This window comes from Prionailurus bengalensis, unplaced genomic scaffold (genome assembly GCF_016509475.1).
Source record: "Prionailurus bengalensis isolate Pbe53 unplaced genomic scaffold, Fcat_Pben_1.1_paternal_pri Un_scaffold_68, whole genome shotgun sequence".
Lineage (NCBI taxonomy): Eukaryota > Metazoa > Chordata > Mammalia > Carnivora > Felidae > Prionailurus > Prionailurus bengalensis.
Window position 1 is genome coordinate 49739 of NW_025091168.1, and position 21012 is coordinate 70750.

A 21012-nucleotide genomic window follows, 5' to 3' on the forward strand; every position below is an offset into this window, starting at 1 on the left:
ACATAACATACAATACATATTAACCAACTATTTATGTTCTCAGTGATGTTTCTGGTCAACAGTAGCTACTAGTAGTTAAATTTTCAGGGAGTTAAAAGTTACGTGCCAAGTTTTCACTGCACAGGGTCAACACCCCTAACTCCTATGTTGGTCAAGGATCGGCTGTATATTACAAAGCAGTAGTCATCAAAATAGGATGGTATTGGCATAAAAACGATACATAAATGGAACAGACTAGAAAGCCCAGAAATAAATCTGATTAAGAAGAGATATTGGATCTCTTTCTAAAATTAATTTTATCAGTGTAATATGTGGCTGAGTGTCCATAAAGGCGGGAAACATAGCGTCCACTTATTTTCAAGCTGTATGTTAACATTTTCGTATAATATGTTCCACATAGATTTCAGTCTCCAGATACCTTTTTAGGTAAAGTACCTCTAAATTGAAAGCAAAGGGTCTAGTTGGTAAAATGAAAAAAAGGATAATAAATACATTGATTTGCTTTGTAATCAAATGACTTGATTACAGGGGTGTCCAATGACTCGACTTAAATCACTGTTTGAACCAGAAGTCCCACTATGGCACCTCGAGTGCCATCATTCTGGGTATTACGTACAGCAACAGTGCTGCCCCTTTGGGCTGCAGAGGAGTCCTCGGAAAGTACCGTGATCTGGCAACTGAGGCTCGAGCAACTCAGGCTGTTCCTCTGCCGATCGATGGCCGCCAGGTCGGCTTTCTGGAAAGGTCTACCTAGCTAATAATAATTGGAAAGCATGAGTGGGAGAAAGCTGTGAAAATACTTTGATACTTTGTTTCTTTTTAAAGTAAAGATGAGATGCCTGAAGGAAGGAATACTCAGTTGTTACTATTTGTGTGTGTAGTATTGAATCACGTTCCTGGATTTGTGACAAACTTGTTTCAGTAAGGCTGTCAAGCTCAGAGATGATCGTTTTAGGAACTGAAGGTTCAGCTTCTCTACAGCGGTCTTTATTTATTTATTTATTTTTTAATGTATTTTAAGTAGGCTCCATGCCCAATGTGGGGCTCAAACTCATGACCCCCAGATCTAGAGTTGCACATTCTACTGACTGAGCCAGCGAGGCGCCTCTAGAGCAGTCTTTTCTCCAGGGGTGGCCTGTGGGTCTCGGCCATGGAATTCTGGGAGGAGAGGGCCTCTTAAAGAAGCAGGATCTTGGGGCGCCTGGGTGGCGCAGTCGGTTAAGCGTCCGACTTCAGCCAGGTCACGATCTCGCGGTCCGGGAGTTCGAGCCCCGCGTCAGGCTCTGGGCTGATGGCTCAGAGCCTGGAGCCTGTTTCCGATTCTGTGTCTCCCTCTCTCTCTGCCCCTCCCCTGTTCATACTCTGTCTCTCTCTGTCCCAAAAATACATAAACGTGGAAAAAAAAATTTTTTTTAATAAAAATAAAAAAAAATAATAAAGAAGCAGGATCTTGTTCCAGACCTGCTTTTGAACAGAGGTGAGGCCTGGAAACTGGCATTTTAAATCCGCACACTCCCCACCCTCGTGATTCTATACACGCCCAGGTCTGGGAGCCCCTGGTCTTGAGGCTTTGTTCTTGTGTGGGGTTGCTATTCTTTGGAGACATTTGTTTGCTGGTTTTTTTCTTTGGTTTTGCTCAAGGAGCCCTCTGATGTCAACATTGGTGGAATTTCTCCCCACGTTATCATTCATTTCTGCCTGTTTTGTTTATTTTTTATTTTTTTGTTTTAGAGAGAGAGAGCATGCATACACAAGCGGGGAACGGGGGGAGACAGGGACCGAGGGAGACAGAGAGAACCCCAAGCAGGCGCCACCCTGCACACAGAGCCCGACGTGGGGTTTGATCCCACGACCCTGGATCATGACCTGAGCTGAAGTCAAGAGTTGAGCGCTCAACCGACCGAGCCACCCAGGCGTCCGTCCCTAGCTGTGTTGTTTTAAACTCTGGGATAGTAATTATTAAATTTCACGAGTTCCTTTGCATTTCTGGATTTCTGACTCTGAGCTTTTCATTTTTCCCCACAGAGCTGAGAAAACAGAAGTCCTCAGTGAAGATCTGTTACAGGTAACAACATAAAATCTTCTTAAAGTGCTTTGCTTAAAGAGGAAAACAAAACAAAGCCTCATCGGCGAGAACTGAAGCAGATCTGTGTCCGTACGTCTGTATGTATGATCTGAGACACGATGAGACTGATCGGCCTGGTCCCGAGCAGGAAAGAAAAGCAGTTGGGTTGCACGGTGATGAAAAGGGGATCGGGAACTTCGGTGTCATGTTGTGAAGTTCAGATGGGGCTGTCCTGCTTTCAAGTGCCAGGTGTCGGGGTGGGGTGGGGGAGGCGCTGGCTGGCCTGGCCGGTCCACCGGCACTGCAGCCTGGTCACGGGTCCCGGGCAGGCTGCGTGCGGGCCTGTCGCTCGCTGCTGTGACGGTGTCCTTGATGGGACAGGCCCTGCCAGCAACAGCCTAGAGTTTCCACTTCTTGCCTCTCATGCTATCATCCTCCACTTCTGGGCTGAGTTGGCTCCTGAAGGACTTAGAGTCTCAGTGACGGTGACCAGACCTGTCAGAACCACCCTGAGGCCCTGAGGTGGCCTGTTACCAGCCTGGACTTTTCTGCCCTGCAGGAGGGATATTTCCTGCAGGGACCTCGGCCGGGGCCACCGCACTTCGTCTCTCACAGGCTTCCCTAACTTTGGGGCTGGGGGTTTCTTCCAGAAGGCCTGGGACCCTTTGTACACATCCCTTCACTCGGCCTCAACCCCGTTCCGTCTCCGCCCACCCCACAGCACGCCGGGAAAGACAGAACCCTTCTGCACTGAGGTTTCTCTTAAGCCTCCTTGCTTGTGTCCTTGCTTCTCGTTCCATGACCTTCGGCAGGTCTTTTCACCTGAGCCCCTGAAGACCAGCAGTCTGCTCCCGGGTGACTTTCTGTCTCTTCCCACAGACAGGAGCTGGCATAGCTTAGAAAAATGGTGCCATGCCAGCCCATGTCAGAACATCCTTCTAAATTATGACAGCCACCTGCAGGTAGAAGATTCTGAGAGCACGTTTTTTTTTGTTGTTGTTGTTCTTTTTAGGGACCAGAAGTTTTTATTAAGAGTAGGAGGGTTTTTTTTTTTTTAAGAATTATTAGATAATCATATTCATTTTTTTTTTAATTTTTCTTTTTAATGTTTATTTTATTTTTGAGAGAGAGAGAGAGAGAGAGAGAATGTGAGCAGGGGAGGAGCAGAGAGAGCGGGAGACACAGAATCTGAAGCAGGCTCCGGGCTCTGAGCTGCCAGCACACAGCCCAATATGGGGCTTGAACTCCTGAACCGTGAATTCATGAGCTGAGCCAAAACTGGACACTTAACCAACTGAGCCACCCAGGAGCCCTGACAATCTTATTCTTAGTAATATTTCCTCATTGGCTTTTATCGTATATTTCAGCTTCACTTTCAGACTTTCAGAAATGTTGCTTGGGCTCGATAACCTTTAACTAGACTAGGTTTCACATCAGTGTTCTCTCTCCCACATCCCACGTTAGTAGTAAATATGTAAATATGCACAACCTCCTTGAACCCTTGAAGCCCCAAGCCTTGCAGGCAGTTTGAGGACTGCAGAATTCCCACAGGAGGCAGGTGGCAACTGTCTGCTCCTGTCCTTTCTTAGAACATCCACGGGGGCCTCAAGAGTTTGCCAGTTTCAAGGAACGCCTTGTTTCATCATGCACATGCTTACCCCCCCCCCCCACTCCCCCCTCAGTCAGCACAGAGCCTGATGCAGGGCTCAAACTCACGGACCGCAAGATCGTGACCTGAGCCGAAGTCAGATGCTTAACTGACAGAGCCCCCCAGGCGCCCTCCTTTTTTTTTTTTTTTTTCAAGTAGGCCCCACACCCAATGTGGGGCTTGAACTCACGACCCTGAGATCCAGGGTCAGTTGCATGCTCTACCGACTGAGCCAGCCAGGTGCCCCCCCCACCCCGCATTTAAAATGTACACCCTTTCACTCAGCAGTTCTGCCTTTAAGAGTTTACCCTGTATGTACAAAGATGTACGTTCCAGAATATTGACTGCAGCCTCACAGCTGCATCATAGCTGTAACCGAGGAGAGCTGGGTTCAAGAGGTTATGGCGCACTCACACAACTGGAGGATATGCAGCTATCTGCAAGAACGCGATGGGTCTGTGTGCACCGACCTGGAACAGTCTCTACGGCTCACCGTGGAATTCGAAAAGCAAACTGTAGAGTAAATAACGTGCAGAGTGCGCTGCTATCTACGTAAAGAGCAAGTGGGGGACATACGTGCTCCACATGCATAGCTCACTTCTGGAAGACACAGGCAAGGGCACTTGTCTCTTGAGAGAAGGTGGTAGACTCGTGGTGAGGGGAGCAGGATGGAAGGGTTGGTCTTTGTACTCCACACTGTCGTCTTCTGTTTTGTTTTATCATGTGCTTGTATGAGTTTTTTCAAAAGAGCATTTAAATAGAAGCTTTAAAATATACACACAAAGAGGCGCCTGGGTGGCTCGGTCGGTTAAGCGTCCGGCTCTTGATTTTGGCTCAGGTCACGACCTCACAGTTCATGGGTTCAAGGCCCTCACCTCGGACTCTGCACTGACATCATAGAGCCGGCTTGGGATTCTCTCCCTCCCTCCCTCTCTCGCTGCCCCTTCCCCACTCGCGCGCTCTCTCTTAAAATAAAAATAAGTTCAAAGAAAAAATCTGCAGGCAGACTTTTCCCCCTCAGCAGCCCTTGGGCAATGTCATCTCCCTCCTCCAAAACACAGGGATTGTGCAGAATTGCCACCGCACAGGGTGCTCTGGGAGTACGTGCGACAGTTGTGACTGCTCGTTTTGACCAAAATAACCTGCTCGGGCACAAACTCTATCTCCGTTAGTGGCTAATGAGTTCCTCTCAAGGTGCTATGGTTTAGCCTGTATTAGCAGATTAACATGGTTCAAAATATATCTAGTGAGGGTTGGAGGCTTGAGGTTTGTTTTGTGTTTGTGTTTACATTAAAGACAGTTATGCCTTTAATCAATCAGAATTGTTCGCCGTGAAACTAAACTCCCGCCAGTCCGCACCTGCTCGCTTCAGCCTGAGGCAGTCTGCTGTACGCTTCCATCACGTCGACGGCTGATGCTGTTTCCCACCCATTCGACAGGAGCCGTTCTTTCTAGAATGTGCAGCGGAGAGAAAAGGCAAGGTACGAGGCACTGTTGCACAAATCCAAGGCACTCTTGGAGCACATGAGAACTTGTCTCAGGTGACTCCTTTTTCAAAAGCCCGTCCCAGCCCCCATCTTTCTTCTTTATCTTTTCCAATTTTCTACACCGAACATGCATTGTTATCATGGGAGAGAAGTCACTAATGTATATTTAAAGAGAAATAAAGGAAGGAACTCCTCCGTGAGCAAGAGTGTTTGAATGCGTTCGAGGGGTAAGGTGACATAGCTCACCTATTTAATAGGGGCAGGGGTGGGTGGTGTCTCTTCAGCAAAAAAAAAGAAAAAACCAAACAAACTAAAAAACAATAAATAAAAGATATTTAAAGTCTCTATTACAGATTCTAAGAAACGTAAGGGACGTGTCAAGTACAAAGTTTGGACCGTGTTTGGATCCTGTTTCAAACACACCACCTATAGAATTTTTTTCTGTTTTTTTTTTTTTAAACAACTGGGGAAATCCAAACACGGACTGTGGAGTAGGTGCTACGGAGGAGTTTCGGCTGATGTGTGAGGTTCAATAATGATGTTACCATTATCCCGGGGTGGGGGAAGAAAATGCTTACTGGTAGGAGATTCACATGGAAGTATTTATGGGGGTAATGCTATACTCTCTGGATGTGCCTTAAAATATTCCAGTGACAACACCGACGAAAAATGGGGATAGATAAAACAATATTGAAAGATGTGACTCACCAAAGTTGGCTGATGGGACATGGGTTTTCGTCCTACCGTGCCCTCTACTTTCATGTTGTTTGAAAATATGCATACTGAAAACTTGGAATAATAGGGTATGGGAAATGTGAATGTGTATTTTCCAAACCAAGATGGCGGCCCAGGTCTTGGACTTCTTTAGCGTGACGAACCAGTGGGCCACGTGGAACCCCAGCTGCCTGTTCAGGTGGGCACTCGACAGGGCTTCTCACATTCTCTGATCTGAGAAGGGAGTGTGCCCTTCCCTGGGGGGTTAAGGGTACCAAAGGATGTCCCCGCCCTGCTCTCCGACCTGTGACTCTTAACGGCTTGCGGGTCTCCACTCCCGCCAGGTCACACTGTCACCTCCGCAGGTTTTCGATCGCGATCTGTCCGAACCGGTCGTCCGTGTTCACCTGGGAAGGGAAAGAGGAGGCTGGGCAATGCCAGAAGGGCTTCTCGAATACGCAAAATCAGACAACAGTATTCTGTTTCTGAGCCGTCAAGGCCGATGTTTGCTAATAGCCAGTGCAGTCAACGGAGTCGGGTGCAGGCACGGCACGTAGGGCCGACGAGAGCGTCGTCTGCTGCCGCCCCCTGCGGGGCAACCGGGCGGTGTGCGCTCGGCCTGGGAGCCGGTCAGACCACTGACCGGCTGCTCCACAGGTAGACTCCCACGTGCACGCCAGGTGCAAGAGGGTTTACTCCGCAGCATGATGTGTAACGGGCCCTGTGACGGAAAGGACTCACATGCCCATCCGCTGGGGTTAAAGCAGCTGTGGCATGGTCGTTTAATGAAATATTGCATTGCCATGAAAACAGCAAGAGGACATCCAAGTAGAGGTAGGTACAGATGTAGACACACATACAGACACAGATACAGATGTGGAAAGATTCTCAGATAACAGACTCTCGAAAAGTACAGTACAGAGGGATGTGCATAACATGCTCCTGTCTGCCCTTAAGAAAAAAAAAATCTCGGGGCGCCTGGGTGGCGCAGTCGGTTAAGCGTCCGACTTCAGCCAGGTCACGATCTTGCGGCCCGGGAGTTCGAGCCCCGTGTCAGGCTCTGGGCTGATGGCTCAGAGCCTGGAGGCTGTTTCCGATTCTGTGTCTCTGTCTCTCTCTGCCCCTCCCCTGTTCATGCTCTGTCTCTCTCTGTCCCAAAAATAAATAAACGTTGAAAAAAAAAAATCTCTAGCTACATTTACATATGCACAGAATAATTCTGGAATCTGGCAGTGTTGCTTCCTAGGTTGGAGGACTCACTAAGGTCCGGGGTAGAAGAGAGACTTACCTTTCCCTGCATACCCTTATACTATTTGATTTTTTTTTGAAGTTTTGCATGTGGTGTTACTTATCTAATGAGAAACCACTTAAAACCCCCTTCTTACAATGTTTATTCGTTTTCGAGAGAGACAGAGCATGAACGAGGGGAGGGGCAGGGAGAGAGGGAAACACAGAATCCGAAGCAGGCTCCAGGCTCCGAGCTGTGAGCCCAGAGATCGACGTGGGGCTCGAACTCATGAGCCGTGAGATCATGACCTGAGCCAAAACCAGATGCTTAGCTGACTGAGCCACCCATGTGCCCCCCATTTACCACTTCAAAAAAACCATTAACGTATCTATACGCACAAATGTCACAAAACGTACGTAATACACTGCGCACTATTATTACTTTGTCCCAAAACGTCAACAGTTTACTAGACGAAATGATTCCCAGAGCTCCTGTGACAACGGTGGCAGGCAAGAAGCAGCATCCCTCTCTCTCGGTGGACGTGTGAGGCTTACGTGCCACGGATGGTCACACTGGGTGCCTGTGAGCACGTGCTCCGTCGTCTTCCTGCCTGGGTCTGAATCCTGGCCTGAAACTTACCAGCCGTGAGGCCGTGCGGCCGTGGGCAGCAAGCTGTCCAATCCCTCTGTGCTTCGGTCCCCTCACCGGCCACACCCGCCACACCCCGGTTACTGTGACAAGTCGGTTAATACAGGTCACACTCATGGAAGGTGCCTGCTATATAGCAAGCAACTTCTACAAGTTCGCTACCCTTATTATATCAGTACTGAAATCTGCATCACTCAGGGCGCCTCGGTCGGTAAGCGACCGACTCTTGATTTTTGGCTCAGGTCATGATCTCACAGTTTGTGGGTTTGAGCCCCGCACTGGGCTCTGTGCTGACAGCATGGAACCTGCTTGGGATTCTGTCTGTCTCTCTCCCCCTCCCCTGCTCGCTCGCTCTCTAAAAAATAAATAAATATTTAAAAAAATTTTTTTTCATCATTCATGTGGTCTTTGTCATTTTAAAATACTGATTAGGAAATCACGGAAGGCATGTGAGCAATTAGTACACCTGAGGAGGCTGATGGTTTGCATTTGTTAGGAAATTGCTGAATTAAGTTAAAACGGACACATCCCCAGGCTTGCTCCCAAGTGACTGGGTCCGTGGTCAAGATTCACTTCATCCACCATTGCTATATGATGTTGAATAAGAGAATGCACGAATGAAACAAGGTGAACAGAGCAGGGTGAACACCCACAATGTGTGAAAACAAAGCAGAATGCAGGGGCACCTACGTGGCTCAGTCGGTTAAGCGGCCGACTTCGGCTCAGGTCACGATCTCACGGTTTGTGAGTTTGAGCCCCGCGTCGGGCTCTGTGCTGACGGTTCAGAGCCTGGAGCCTGTTTCAGATCCTGTGTCTCCCTCTCCCTCTATCCCTGCCCTGCTCGCGCCCTCTCTCTCTCTCTCAAAAATAAACAAACGCTAAAAAAAATAAGATAAGTTTAAAAAAGAAAGCAAGCAGAATTCATTTTCCCCAGTCCTGGTATCCTGCAAGCAAAGACAGATTCCCAGGACTTTCAGAAGCCAGATGAGGCCAGCTACCACTATGTCCACTCACCAGGACTGAAGACTGAGTCTGAGGAATGCCCCCAGTTACACAGAGGGAAGGAAGAACACTCCACCGAGAACCACCTCTACGGGAATGTGGCCTGGAGCATGAAGGGGTGAGAAAGTCAACCAAGGTCTAGCCTTAGATCTGTCCATAATTATGTGACACGGGGCAAAGCCTTTACTGCTCTCATCCGTAATGGAATTTAAAAATAAAATGAGATGAAAAAAATAAAATCAATAAACTTAAAATGAAATCAGCAATAAAATTAGCCACCACGTATTCAGTCACGTGCCCCCCGCTACACATCATCTCATGAACTCCCATAGTAGTCCAGAGAAGTTATCCCTTTAGAAACAAAGCCCTGGCGGGGGCACCGGGGTGGTTCAGTTCCTTGAGCGTCCATCCCACCCCTATTTCGGCTCAAGTCATGATCTCACAGTTCGTGGGATCAAGCCCCGCGTCAGGCTCCAGGCTGCCAGCACAGAGCCTGCTTGGGATTCTCTCCACCCACCCCCACCCCCACCCCCACTCCGCTCCTTCCCTGCTCATGCTCTCTCTCAAAATAAGTAGTGAACTTTAAAAACATAAATCAAAAACAAAACAAGGACCTGGGGCTCAGAAAGATCCAAATCACAGCTAATAACCTGCTCAGCAGCCGGGCAATCCTGAAAACGCTCCTGTACAAATTAACTCGCTTAGTCCTCACTACACCCTATTAACGTCGGGACTGTTATTATTCTCATTTTCCTGATAAAGAGACGGCACGGAGAGGTTATGAAACTTGTCCAGGTCACACAGCTAGGCAATCTACCTCCAGAGCATGGACTCCCAACCACCCTACAATTCTGCCTAAGGGCACCCGGCCAATCATAAGAGCCAGGGCCGGGACTCGGACCCACGCTGAGTAATTCCAAAGCTCTAAAACAGAACCCTTCCCACCACATCAGAAGAGAAAAACAGGCAACCAGCGGGCCAAACTCGGGGATCTTACAAATTAGGAATTTTACAGTAAAATTCTACACTGTAGCTTCTCCTGAAAAATTGGGGGTTCTCAACTCCAGACTCCCATGTCCACATGGGAACAACGAGGTGGCACCGAGCAGGGGTGAACTGTGGTTCACCAGAGTCCCCAGCACTCCTGTCTGCCTTACACCTGGCCAACTTCCTCCACTGCATCACCTGCCTGCCTCGGAAGGGATCAGGGTTCGCTACCCTGACACCCATGTTAGCCAAAATTCCTTCCATCGCGATCTATGACTCTGTAATTAATACAACGGTAAAATGTGAACTTTACAAAGTTTTTGTAAAGGCCAAGAGAGAAGTTCCAAAAACCCTGGCTGCGAGTTTGCAGGAAGTTAAGAAATCAGGAACGCTGGGAATTGCTAGAATCGATTAAAAAGGAGATGTGTGTGTGGCCAGAGGCGGAAGGAAAAGAGTGAGTGGAAATTTATACTGAGGTTGCTGAGTATAACCAGCCAGCACGCGAACGCATACAGCACGCAAAGGTCTTGAGCTTCCTTTTACCTGTTCGTAGTTTATGAACATAGCTGTCTCAAAACCGTTAGCTGCCCACTTGAGAAGGTCGGCCGACTGCTCCGGAGTCATGTAAACCAGCACGCGTTCCGTTATCAGCAGTGTTGGCAACTTCAGAGAAGAAAAAGGCACATAAGTATGTATTCATCAAATCGGGACTCTAACGGCAGCCACGGATAGTGCTGGCAGGGCAGGAAAACCCTGGGGTGCACGCCGCAGGAAGAGGAGAAGCCCCGAATAGCACGTCAACTATCAGGGCGGTAAGAGGTGGACAGCCCCGTTGTGACCCAAAGTTTCAGACCGTAACAACCTGAGCACTGAGCAAGGTTTTGTCTGGCTTGCTCCAAATTCTCCCCCGGCATGCCCGCACATGGTGACGAGGTGGCCCTGCAGACCCCTTGCTCCGAGGTAGTCTAGTTCCCTTCCCCTGGAATCTGGGTTAGGCCTGTAACTTGCTGTGGCCAACACAACAGTAGCAAACACGACGCAAGCGGAAGCTGAAAATCACTTGCACGTTGGCCGTTGCCCTCTTGCTCGGAAGCCTGAACCAGTGTGGCAATGAACCCAAGCTGGCTTGCTATCGGAGGGGAGGCCCTGTGCGTGAGAATGAGGCATCCGCATAGGAGGGAACCCCAGGGGATCTCAGCTACAGGAGTGAACCCCAGGGGACCTCAGCGGCAGCCGGCTCCAGTGGAAGAACCACCCAGCTAAGCCCAGTCCAAATGGTCAACTCACACAATCCCGAGCAACTTGTGAACTGCTCTGAATTGTGAGTTGTTCGAGACCGCTGAGGCTGCAGAGATTTTGGTACACGTCAAAAGCTGACTGATAAAATGCAGAAATACTGCTGTCCCTTCAACAGAATCTAATTCTTCTTACACAGAGTTTTATCATCAAGAATTAAAAACAACACGAACAGTCTTCAGCAAATGACACACTAGTATGCGGTCTGAGTTACCAGACCCGAAGTAACGAACAAATTACGAAAGAGGAAAAGCAATCAACTCCTACAGAAATCTCTAAAAGCTTTACATGTTGGAAGGGAACACAGGCAGCCCTAAATTATGTGAGCTAAATTCTGCTGATTTATTCCTGCTCCTTCTGACTCCTTTACTGGATCCTCCTCCTTCTCTGCCCCTTTACGCTGCTGTTCCTCATGGCTGGTTGCTAGTTTTCTCACAAAGCAAGTAGGTTATTTTGGCCTATTTTTATTGGCGGGGAATTTCAAAACAAGTAAATTGTCTGAACTGAAAATACCCAAGAAATTTGCTGGAAAGAACATCGTGTACGCTAGTGTCAGAATGTAACCCATGCAGTTAGACTCAGTGCCTGGACTCATGATCGCCAGAGAGAAAGGCTACCCACAAATGCTGCTGGCTTTGACCTGACAGTCCCAACTATCCACTGTTACTGTTTATCAGGATTTCCTTTTTTTTGTTTTCTTTTTTTGACAAGGAAATGTGGTATAACTCAAGTGACTTAAAAATACACATCCAGGGGTGCCCGGGTGGCTCAGTCGGTTAAGCATCCAACTTCAGCTCAAGTCATAATCTCACAGTCCATGGGTTCGAGCCCCACATCGGGCTCTGCTCACCGCTCAGAGCCTGGAGCCTGCTTCGGATTCCGTGTCTCCCTTTCTCTCTGCTCCTCCCCGGCTCGTGCTCGCACTCTCTCTCAAAAATAAATAAACACTAAAAGAAATTAAAAATATATATCCAGGTGCGCCTGGGTACCTCAGTCAGTTGAGCATCTGACTCTGGATTTCGGCTCAGGTCATGATCCCAGGGTTACGGGATTGAGCCCTGTGTTGCGCTCCATGCTGAGCATGCAGCCTGCTTGGGATCTTATCTCTCTCTCTCGTTTCCTCTACCCCTCTCCCTGACTTGCACATGCTCTCTTTCTCTCTCTCTAAAATAAAAATATATGTATGTGTATACAAATACACACACACATATATATGTATATATCTACAAATGCTCTCTGGACCCAACTGGGTCATGGTACAAAGAATGAGAGAACTAAATCCAGAGGATAGACAATGAAGTCCAAGTTGCAGATGAAGTTGAAAATCAGAAAGAAAAACATGAAAAGGAAGTTTAAAGTAAGCATTTTTTTTTAACCTGAGTCTAAAACCCCAGATTATATCAATAGGAACGATTAGAAAAAATGAGTGAGTGGGGAAAAAAATTTCAAAACCTCCATAGGTTGGTAATTAGAGAAAAACAGTCCCAAAAACGTTTTTATTGATTTAAAAATTTTTTTTAATGTTTATTTATTTTTGAGAGACAGAGCACAAGCAGGGGAGGGGCAGAGAGAGAGGGAGACACAGGATCTGAAGCAGGTTCCAGGCCTCCAGGCTCCAAGCTGTCAGCACAGAGCCTGACGCAAGGCTCGAACCCACGAACCATGAGATCATGAACTGAGCTGAAGTCGGATGCTTAACTGACTGAGCTACCCAGGTGCCCCTCCAAAAACCTTTTTAATGCAAAAGGCACCGACTATTACATACGGTATTACCACATGGGGGGAAGCCAGGTGGAGAAGGCTACGTGGGAATTTCCTGTACAGTTTTTGCAACTTTTTTTTTTTACAAATTTGAATTATTTGAAAATGAAAAGTTAAACACGTTTACAGTGTAGTTTTAAGAGGTAGCTTCGACAATATTCAAAACAGGATTAATACTTTTCAGAAGAGAAGTCTAAGCGAAGCAAAAACAGCCCATGGAGGAAAACACAGAGCACAAATGAACCCCAGAGAATTATGGATGTAATTCTAATACTTGTGATAGCCGCTGTTCCTTATGCATTTTGTAGATCTCCAGAAGTGAGGCAAACTTGCCTATCAAGAGCTCCCCTGATTAATTTTTTTTTAAGTGTATTTACTTATTTTGAGAGAGACAGAGGGCAAACAGGGGAGGAGCAGAGAGAGAGGGAGGGAGAATCCCAGCAGGCTCTGTCAGCACAGAGCCCAATGTGGGGCTCAATCTCATGAAGCATGAGATCACGACCTGAGCCGAAATCAGAAGCTGGATGCTTAACCAACTGAGCCACACAGGCATCCCAAGAGCTCTCCTGATTTGTAAGTGATTATTTCCCTGGCTATGTAGCATATTTGCCCAAATGGTGTGTTTCTACGTTCGCAGCAGGTTGCTGCTGGTTACCACTGCAACTGTAATAATCTACAGATTATAGCTTATGCGCCAATTTCCGTTCAACTGCTTTCACACGCATACTTAATATAATCTCCAAGCTGTCAGCGCAAAGCCTGACAAGGGGCTCGATCTCCCCAACCGTGAGATCATGACCTGAGCGGAAATCAAGAGTTGGACGCTTAACCAACTGAGCCACCCAGGCGCCCTGCAGTTGTAGGTTTCTATACATATAATTATCTTCTCTCAAACTTTATGGTATTAGGCATCAGTATGTTATAAAAGCAATACACGTGATTCTGATGTGAAAACAGGAGAAACATTGCCTCTCAAAAACTTAGAAAACCTCCCTCATAGCCATGAAGTGATAAACATTTCAGAATTTAAAACGGAACACGGGTCTCATGCTGCACTTTCACCTGACCTTATTTCGTATTCGCATGAAATCACAAACGCGTAAGAGGTTAAAACAAGATCTCACTGTGGATTCATGTTCCATTTCTTTAGCTTCTCTTCGAGTTCAGGTGAATCTCGGAGATCTGCTCCAATAATGGCATAGCTCTTTGAATCCAACAGGTGTCCATCTGGAAAGCCAAGAAGAGATTATCATCTCAACAGAAATTCATCCAGAGATGATCATTTCAATGGATTTCTTTTCAAAATTAAATTATTTTTCCTCCAATACAGAAATACATGTCCCACTGCAAAAAGGAAAAAAAAAATCAGGAAGGAGGAGGGTGGAATGAACGAAAATCACATCGTCCAACTAGTAATGTTTTGGTATAGAACATTCCCGTCTTTCTTCTATACATACAACATAAACCCATACACACAACATAAGCACGTTTTCTGTCACACAGATACGTACACACACATCACACAGGAAAAAGAAAACAGGGCCAATTCTTCTTTTGAAAACTGCTTTTCCTACTTAACAGTAATATCGATGACATCATCGTCTGTAATGATTTCCCAGCATTCCATCAGTGGATAAAACGACTTACTCAGCCGAGCCCTCACGATTAGGCCTGTGGTATCTCCAAATTTTCTCCATCTGAGGCAGTGCGATGAGCACCTTTGTATAGACCTCATGAAGCACCTGTCCGGTTAAGTAGGTCTCTGGGAGTAGAATTAGGAGGTCAAAGGGTGACGTATTTAAGTATTGGTACCGGTCGGCTGGCCACTCTCTAAATGTCGTGCCAATTTGTGAGACACTATGTTTAAAAGAAAATAGCTTCTAAAGTATTTACAGATACAATGATAACATTTGCTTGACAATACTCCCACAGAGATCGGACAGCATGGTTTCTATAGTGGTTCTCGAGCTTTGGCAGTCATCAGAATCACCTGGCGGGCTTGTTAAAACAGACTGATGGCTTCTACCCCCCGGGTTTCTGATGTAGCAGATCTTCCAGAAGTAGACATTTTCTCAAATTCTTTCAAAAGCTAGACATCTGTATTGCCAACAAATGCTCCACAGTGGTGATGTCACTAGTCCAGGACTACACTTTTAGAACCACTGGTACGGATGAAATTGGCCACAGTTAAAAGTTGAGTGATGGGTACATGGAGGTTCATTTACTTATTTATTTTTTAAAGTTTATTTATTTATTTTGAGAGGTGGGGGGAGGAGGGAGAGCGGGGGAAGGGTGGAGAAAGAGGGAGAGAAAGAATCCCAAGCAGCCTCTGTGCTAATAGCACAGAGTCCAGTGCAGGGCTCAAACTCATGAACTGTGAGATCCTGACCTGAGCCCAAATCAAGACTTGGCCATTTGACTGACTGAGCCACCCAGACGTCCCCCTTGATTTACTCATTCGGACTGACTTTTCATTGTGTGCCCATTTAGATACTTCTAAGTTTCACCTCATGCATATTTCAGCTTTAAGAAATGATCAATTTCAAGATGCGTATTTTTTCTCAGTTTCACATTTCTGAAATGAGGATGCATCAGTCAATAACGTTTCGGTTTAACTTATCAGCACCTTTTCTTTCCTGACGGTAAATAAATAGTGCGATTCTTGCAATCACAGCCTCAAAGGTTTAATGAAATAGGGCAATTTTTCAATGAAAATGTGTCAGTGTTATCATCGCCTATCACTTTTCTCAAATTTTCACTCACATTTGTATTTTCATTAATTTTTATTTCAACTGTCCCTCTCCCAGTATGATGGCAAGATCAAAAACTATCCAGGCCAGGACTAGAAAATTTGCCTACACAAGACACAAACCCAGAGTTAAAAACCAAGTGAAAGGCTAGGAAAGAAATCTGCCAATCAACAGTTGACGAGGGATTTATATCAAAGAACATTGCTTTATGTTGTAAAGGATTCGTATAAATTGAAAAGAAATGAAACAACGCAACTGGAAACTATATGAGCAAAGGAAATTTACAAAGAAATCCCACAGGCCAACAGAAGGAAGGAAGGGTACTCCGTTTCACCAGCACGTTCAAAGTTATAAAAAATTTAAAACAAACAAAAAAAGTTACAAAACATTTTTTAATTCATAGATTTGGCAGACTGGCAGGGATTTTTTAAAATGGTAGTAGCCAGTGTTAGCGAGGGTGTAGAGAAAGAGAACCCTCATCTACTCTAGTGAAAATACAAATTAGTCGAAAGGGTCTTGAAGCACGGCTTGGCAGTAGCTATTAGAATTCATAAGGTACAATTTTTTGAACTGGCAATTCCTGCAAATATGCACATATAACTAGGCTTTCTACAAAACTGTTTCCCAGGAAACCATAAAGAAGGCGGCAATCTAAAGGACCATCAGTAGCGAATACGTTAAGTAAAATGGAATTTCCATGCAGAGGAGTACTACGAAGTCACCAGAAGTAACGAGGTAGATCTAATATGGCAACATGAAGACAGCCGTGATTCACTAGGATGCACGAAGAACAAGTTTCAAAACAGTACGTGTAAATGATTCGCTTTACTAAAATTATACATAAAACTATTTATTTATTTATAGAAGTATAGATTCACTCTTTCAACAAATGCATGTTGATCTACATCGTATATATTTATTTATTCAATATATGCATACATTCCTTCAACAAAAATTTACTGAACCTTTTGCGGGCCGGGCACGGGATTCTATTCACATGTGTATTTTCTTACGCGTGATATTTACCTGCCTCTAGGTACACTGTCCATCCACAGGAGAAAACACCCTGCACGGTGGTTATCGTGGTGGGGGGAGAGATTACGCAGGGTCTTTACTTTCTACTTGACCTGTTTCTACACTGATGGGTCGAAGGCAACGCAAAGGGCTAACCCTTTCATTACAGCTAATCCTTCTGACGCAAATATTAACCAAATACACAGAAAAGTATGACGGCTACAGTTTAGAGAAAGCAGATGTGCCAGCCAATGGCAAAGCCTGAGGAGGTTCTACTCAAAATTTGTACGCGGGAAACAAAGGATGGAGGAGATATTCGTTTCTGTGGGAGTCTGTTCACTAGGAGCGTGACGAGGGCACTGTGCTGGTGTAGAGGCCTGTCTAGTTGCCTGACGTTTCCTGTGTTATCTGTGCCCACCATCTAAGGCCATCCTCTCTGAGCATGTTTTCTGACCTGAATTATTTTTTTCAACGTTTATTTATTTTTGGGACAGAGAGAGACACAGCATGAAGGGGGGAGGGGCAGAGAGAGAGGGAGACACAGAATCGGAAACAAGCTCCAGGCTCTGAGCCATCAGCCCAGAGCCTGACGCAGGGCTCGAACTCACGGACCGCGAGATCGTGACCTGGCTGAAGTCGGGCGCTTAACCGACTGCGCCACCCAGGCGCCCCTGACCTGAATTATTAATAAGCCCCTTGAACTTCTCTGTCAGACACACACTGAACACAATGGAACATTCTGGAAGAGTGTTTGTGATCTTAGTTTTAAAGGCTTAGAAGGGAGGAAAGAGTTGTTGGAAACACTCATACTGAAAACTTACGGGGAAAAACTGAGCCCCGGGGCCAAGGACCTAACGTAACAGGTGAAGCGGGTCAGGTACGAGACAACAGTGGTGGGGATGTGCATTCCCTCTCGGCGAAGCAGCCATGTAGGAGTCAGGGTCTGAGGCTGCCGGACTGGATTTTTCCAAGGAAAAGATTTTCAGGAAAAAGCTCCTGTATTTGAAATGTTTGCAACTCACTGAAATGTTTTTCAAAAGATTTAAGATTGGGACCTATGGACATCTAAGAGGGGCCATACAAAAAATTGTTTCAAGTTCCTTCACAGTAAATGTGATGCAGAAGTATACACCCTGTGACCTCATGTGCACACACGCGCAGACTCAGATGCGCAGGCTCACACACACACACACACACACACACACCATCTTTAAAAAGAAAGGGGAAGAAAAGCAGAGAGGTTGCCCATGCTGTATTACTTAGGTTAAGGGTACTTGCCAATTTGCAGTGTGTCCTCTGAATGTAATTCTATAATGGGTTGTAATAAGAAAGGCTTGTGTCTATGGGAAGATGGGAAAGAGAGAGAAATGAGTCAAGTAGCTTAGTTAGTGAAAAAACGCAAACACCCACTACCGAAATGGCCAATAGGTACCGCTACTGCTCAAAGCAAGGGCGACTCCAGAGGGCCTGCTGCTTAATCACGTCTGACCCTAGGCACACACATGAAAAATTCAGTGGATCAGCTGTCAGAGTAGGTCAGTAAGCGTTACACTCCGAACCTGACGTCAAGTCACAAACTGATCATGAAACACTCAAGACGTAGAAATCGCCAAAGATAGGCTAGCGATATGTTTCCAAACGTTCCAGTGTTTTCCAAGCCATCTCTCGTTTCCTGCTTCTGCTCACTCAATTAAAAATTTTAACCATTATTAATCACAGACAACTAAACAAACAGATTCCTACTCAGACCTGACGTTCAGTAACGTTTCTGTGATGACTCTGCTCTCCTCCAGAATGTGCAAAAAATTAGACAGCAGAGAGCCGATTTCAGTATCGCAACCACCATACACACATCTTTCACCCCAGAAACCTCCTCTAGGCTTAAGTGAGAGCCCACCTGCTCTTATTTGACTTGGTGTCCTAACAAGCTAGGTCGTATTCTGTGGCCGCACAGCGTCAGATGCCATAGCGCATCTCAAATGCACACTACGTGGGGCGCCTGGGTGGTCAGTCGGTTGAGCATCCAACTTCGTTTGGCTCAGGTCATGACCTCGCACACAGCTCGTGAGTTTGAGCCCTGCGTTGAGCTCTGTGCTGACAGCTCAGAGCCTGGAGCTTGCTTCGGATTCTGTGTCTCCCTGTCTCTGTGCCCCTCCCCAGCTTGCACTCTGTCTCCCTCTCTCAAAAATAAATAAATATTAAAAAAAAATTTTTTTTAGATAAAATGCACATTCCGTGTAATATAATCTTGTATTTGGAAAAGGGGAAAACTTGTTTCCATAGGGTAAGTTAGAAAAAAAAAAAACTTGAAAACTATTTCTAGCTTGTGGGAATTACACATCTTTAAAGGACAAGGTGAAAGTTTTAATGTTTACTAAAAATTTTTTTTCAATGTAAGACTTAAGATTTTGTTTAAATGACTAATTTAAAAAGAAGGGGAAGAAGTATACGTGAAAAACCACTGAGAAAATCTGACCTTGGGCTTGAGGTCAGGGTTTAAATTTCAGCTCTACCCCTTTGTCAACAGGTAACCTTATGGAAATTAGCTTAACTTCTTTGGGCTTTGGTTTCCTCAACTGCTAATAAAAGCATGTCATTCCTGAGTCGGCTCTGAGGGCTGAATGAGATCATCTGAGTGAAGCATTTCACATGGTGCTCCAAAAGCTCTCAGCAAAGATTCACAAACTCGTCATCTATAACTGCAGAATTCTTAAAACATGGACTCAGGGTGGCCCCCATACTATCTCATATGTAGTAAATGGCCAATTTGGCCTCCCATTGTTCATTCAAACGCTATTTACTACACATCTGCTCTGAGCCAGGCCCCTTTCTATGCTCTGGAGATACAGAAGTAGCCGGAGCACACATAAAAATTCAGATTATCGGAGCGCCTGGTTGGCTCACTCGGTTAAGTGTCCAACTTTGGCTCAGGTCATGATCTCACGGTTCATGAGTTCGAGCCCCACATCAGACTCTGTGCTGACAGCTTGGAGCCTGGGCCCTGCTTTGGATTCTGTCTCTCTCTCTCTCTCTCTCTGTGCCTCTTCCCCACTCATACTCTGTCTCCCCCTCTCTCTCTCTCAAAAATAAATAAAACATTAAAACACTTTTTTAAATTTCAGATTAAAATTAAACCACTATAGGTCATTTCTATTAAGTGTTCAGAGAATTACGTTAACGGACAGAAGAGTTGCAAGGGACGGGACATTTCATTTTGAAGACAGTTTGGAATGGGGATCTTGGGGCCAGAAGGAAAGTGGGAAGGGGGTGAAAGAGAAGAGTCCCCTAAAATGAGGTGTCTGGCGTTCAGACCGGCCACCTCCTGAACGCTGCCCCTGAATCCTACCGGGCTCTCTCCTGTGGTCAAAGCCATACTCACTTGATGCTGTGCAGCTTTCTCGTGACTCTCATGGGAAAGTCCACTTCACAATATTTACTTGGGAGAAGATCTCAATCCTGAGGAAAAACACGCAGTAAGCTTTAGAGTTATGTATTCACTCCTACATTTACTGACCACCTTCATGTACCGAGCGAGTACTAGGCCCCGAAGAGCATCAGGGCACTTAAGGGTTTGACATCCAGGAACGATATGGGCAGAGATGTATTTTCCAGATGACTGTGGTCTCCGCGTGGGGAACGGATGGAAGACAGGAGTCAGGGGTTCACAGCTGTCCAGGGAAGAAGTCACGGGGAGCCTGAACTGGGGGAGCAGTGCCTGGGATGGAGGTGGGGGTATGTGGAGGCGCTGGGGGAGTAGGACCTGACAGAATTTTCCAAAAAGCAGATCGAGATGAATCAGAGAGGGTCAGGACACCAATGCTGACCAGCATTTGAGGGATAAAATGGAATAAAACAGCAAATATCCCGAAGCATCGCACACAGTGGGGATGAGTACTCTTTTGTGACACGTTTACTTTTTTCTGTGAGGGGAGGATACAGCGGGTGGTAAAGGGCAGGTGCTCTGGAGCAGGGGACGGGGGTTCGAATCCCAGCCCCACCGCCTGTCTGCTGCGAGGCCCCAAAGTCACTCCACTCCCTGGGCCAAGTTTCCCTCCTCTGCGAAGCAGAGACAGGGACAGCACCTCACGGGGTTGTGAGGAGTAATGAGGAAATAAGGACACACAAGGGACACTCAGAACAGGGCCTGCCTTAGTAGGTGCCACGTGTGTGCCTTTATCATTGACTGTCACGGGGACAGGGCGCCGAGGTGGCTCCGTCGGTTAAGTGTCTGACATTGGCTCAGGTCATGATCTCACGGCTCGTGAGTTTGAGCCCCACGTAGGGGCCAGGGCCCGCTTTGGATCTTCTGTCCCCTTCTCTCTCTGCCCTTCCCCCACGGGTTCTCTCTCTCAAGTTAAATAAATAAACTTAAAAACCTTATTGACAAGGGTACTTAGAATTAGGTCTTGGCC

At 46.3% G+C, this 21012-nt stretch overlaps 1 protein-coding gene and 1 pseudogene across 1 annotated transcript in view; one reads left to right on the forward strand and one right to left on the reverse strand.

Annotated features, from left to right (window-relative positions):
* The window catches only part of LOC122478465 (formin-like protein 5), a gene marked incomplete at its 5' end in the record, with an annotated part of 68417 nt that overhangs the window by 43869 nt on the left and 3536 nt on the right, over positions 1–21012 (forward strand). Inside the window, one exon of the mRNA XM_043572059.1 lies at positions 2026–2065. Coding sequence (XP_043427994.1) covers positions 2026–2031 — 6 coding nt within the window. The remainder of the gene's footprint in view (positions 1–2025; positions 2066–21012) is intronic.
* LOC122478467 overlaps positions 5464–21012 on the reverse strand; it is a 28411-nt pseudogene continuing 12862 nt past the window's right edge.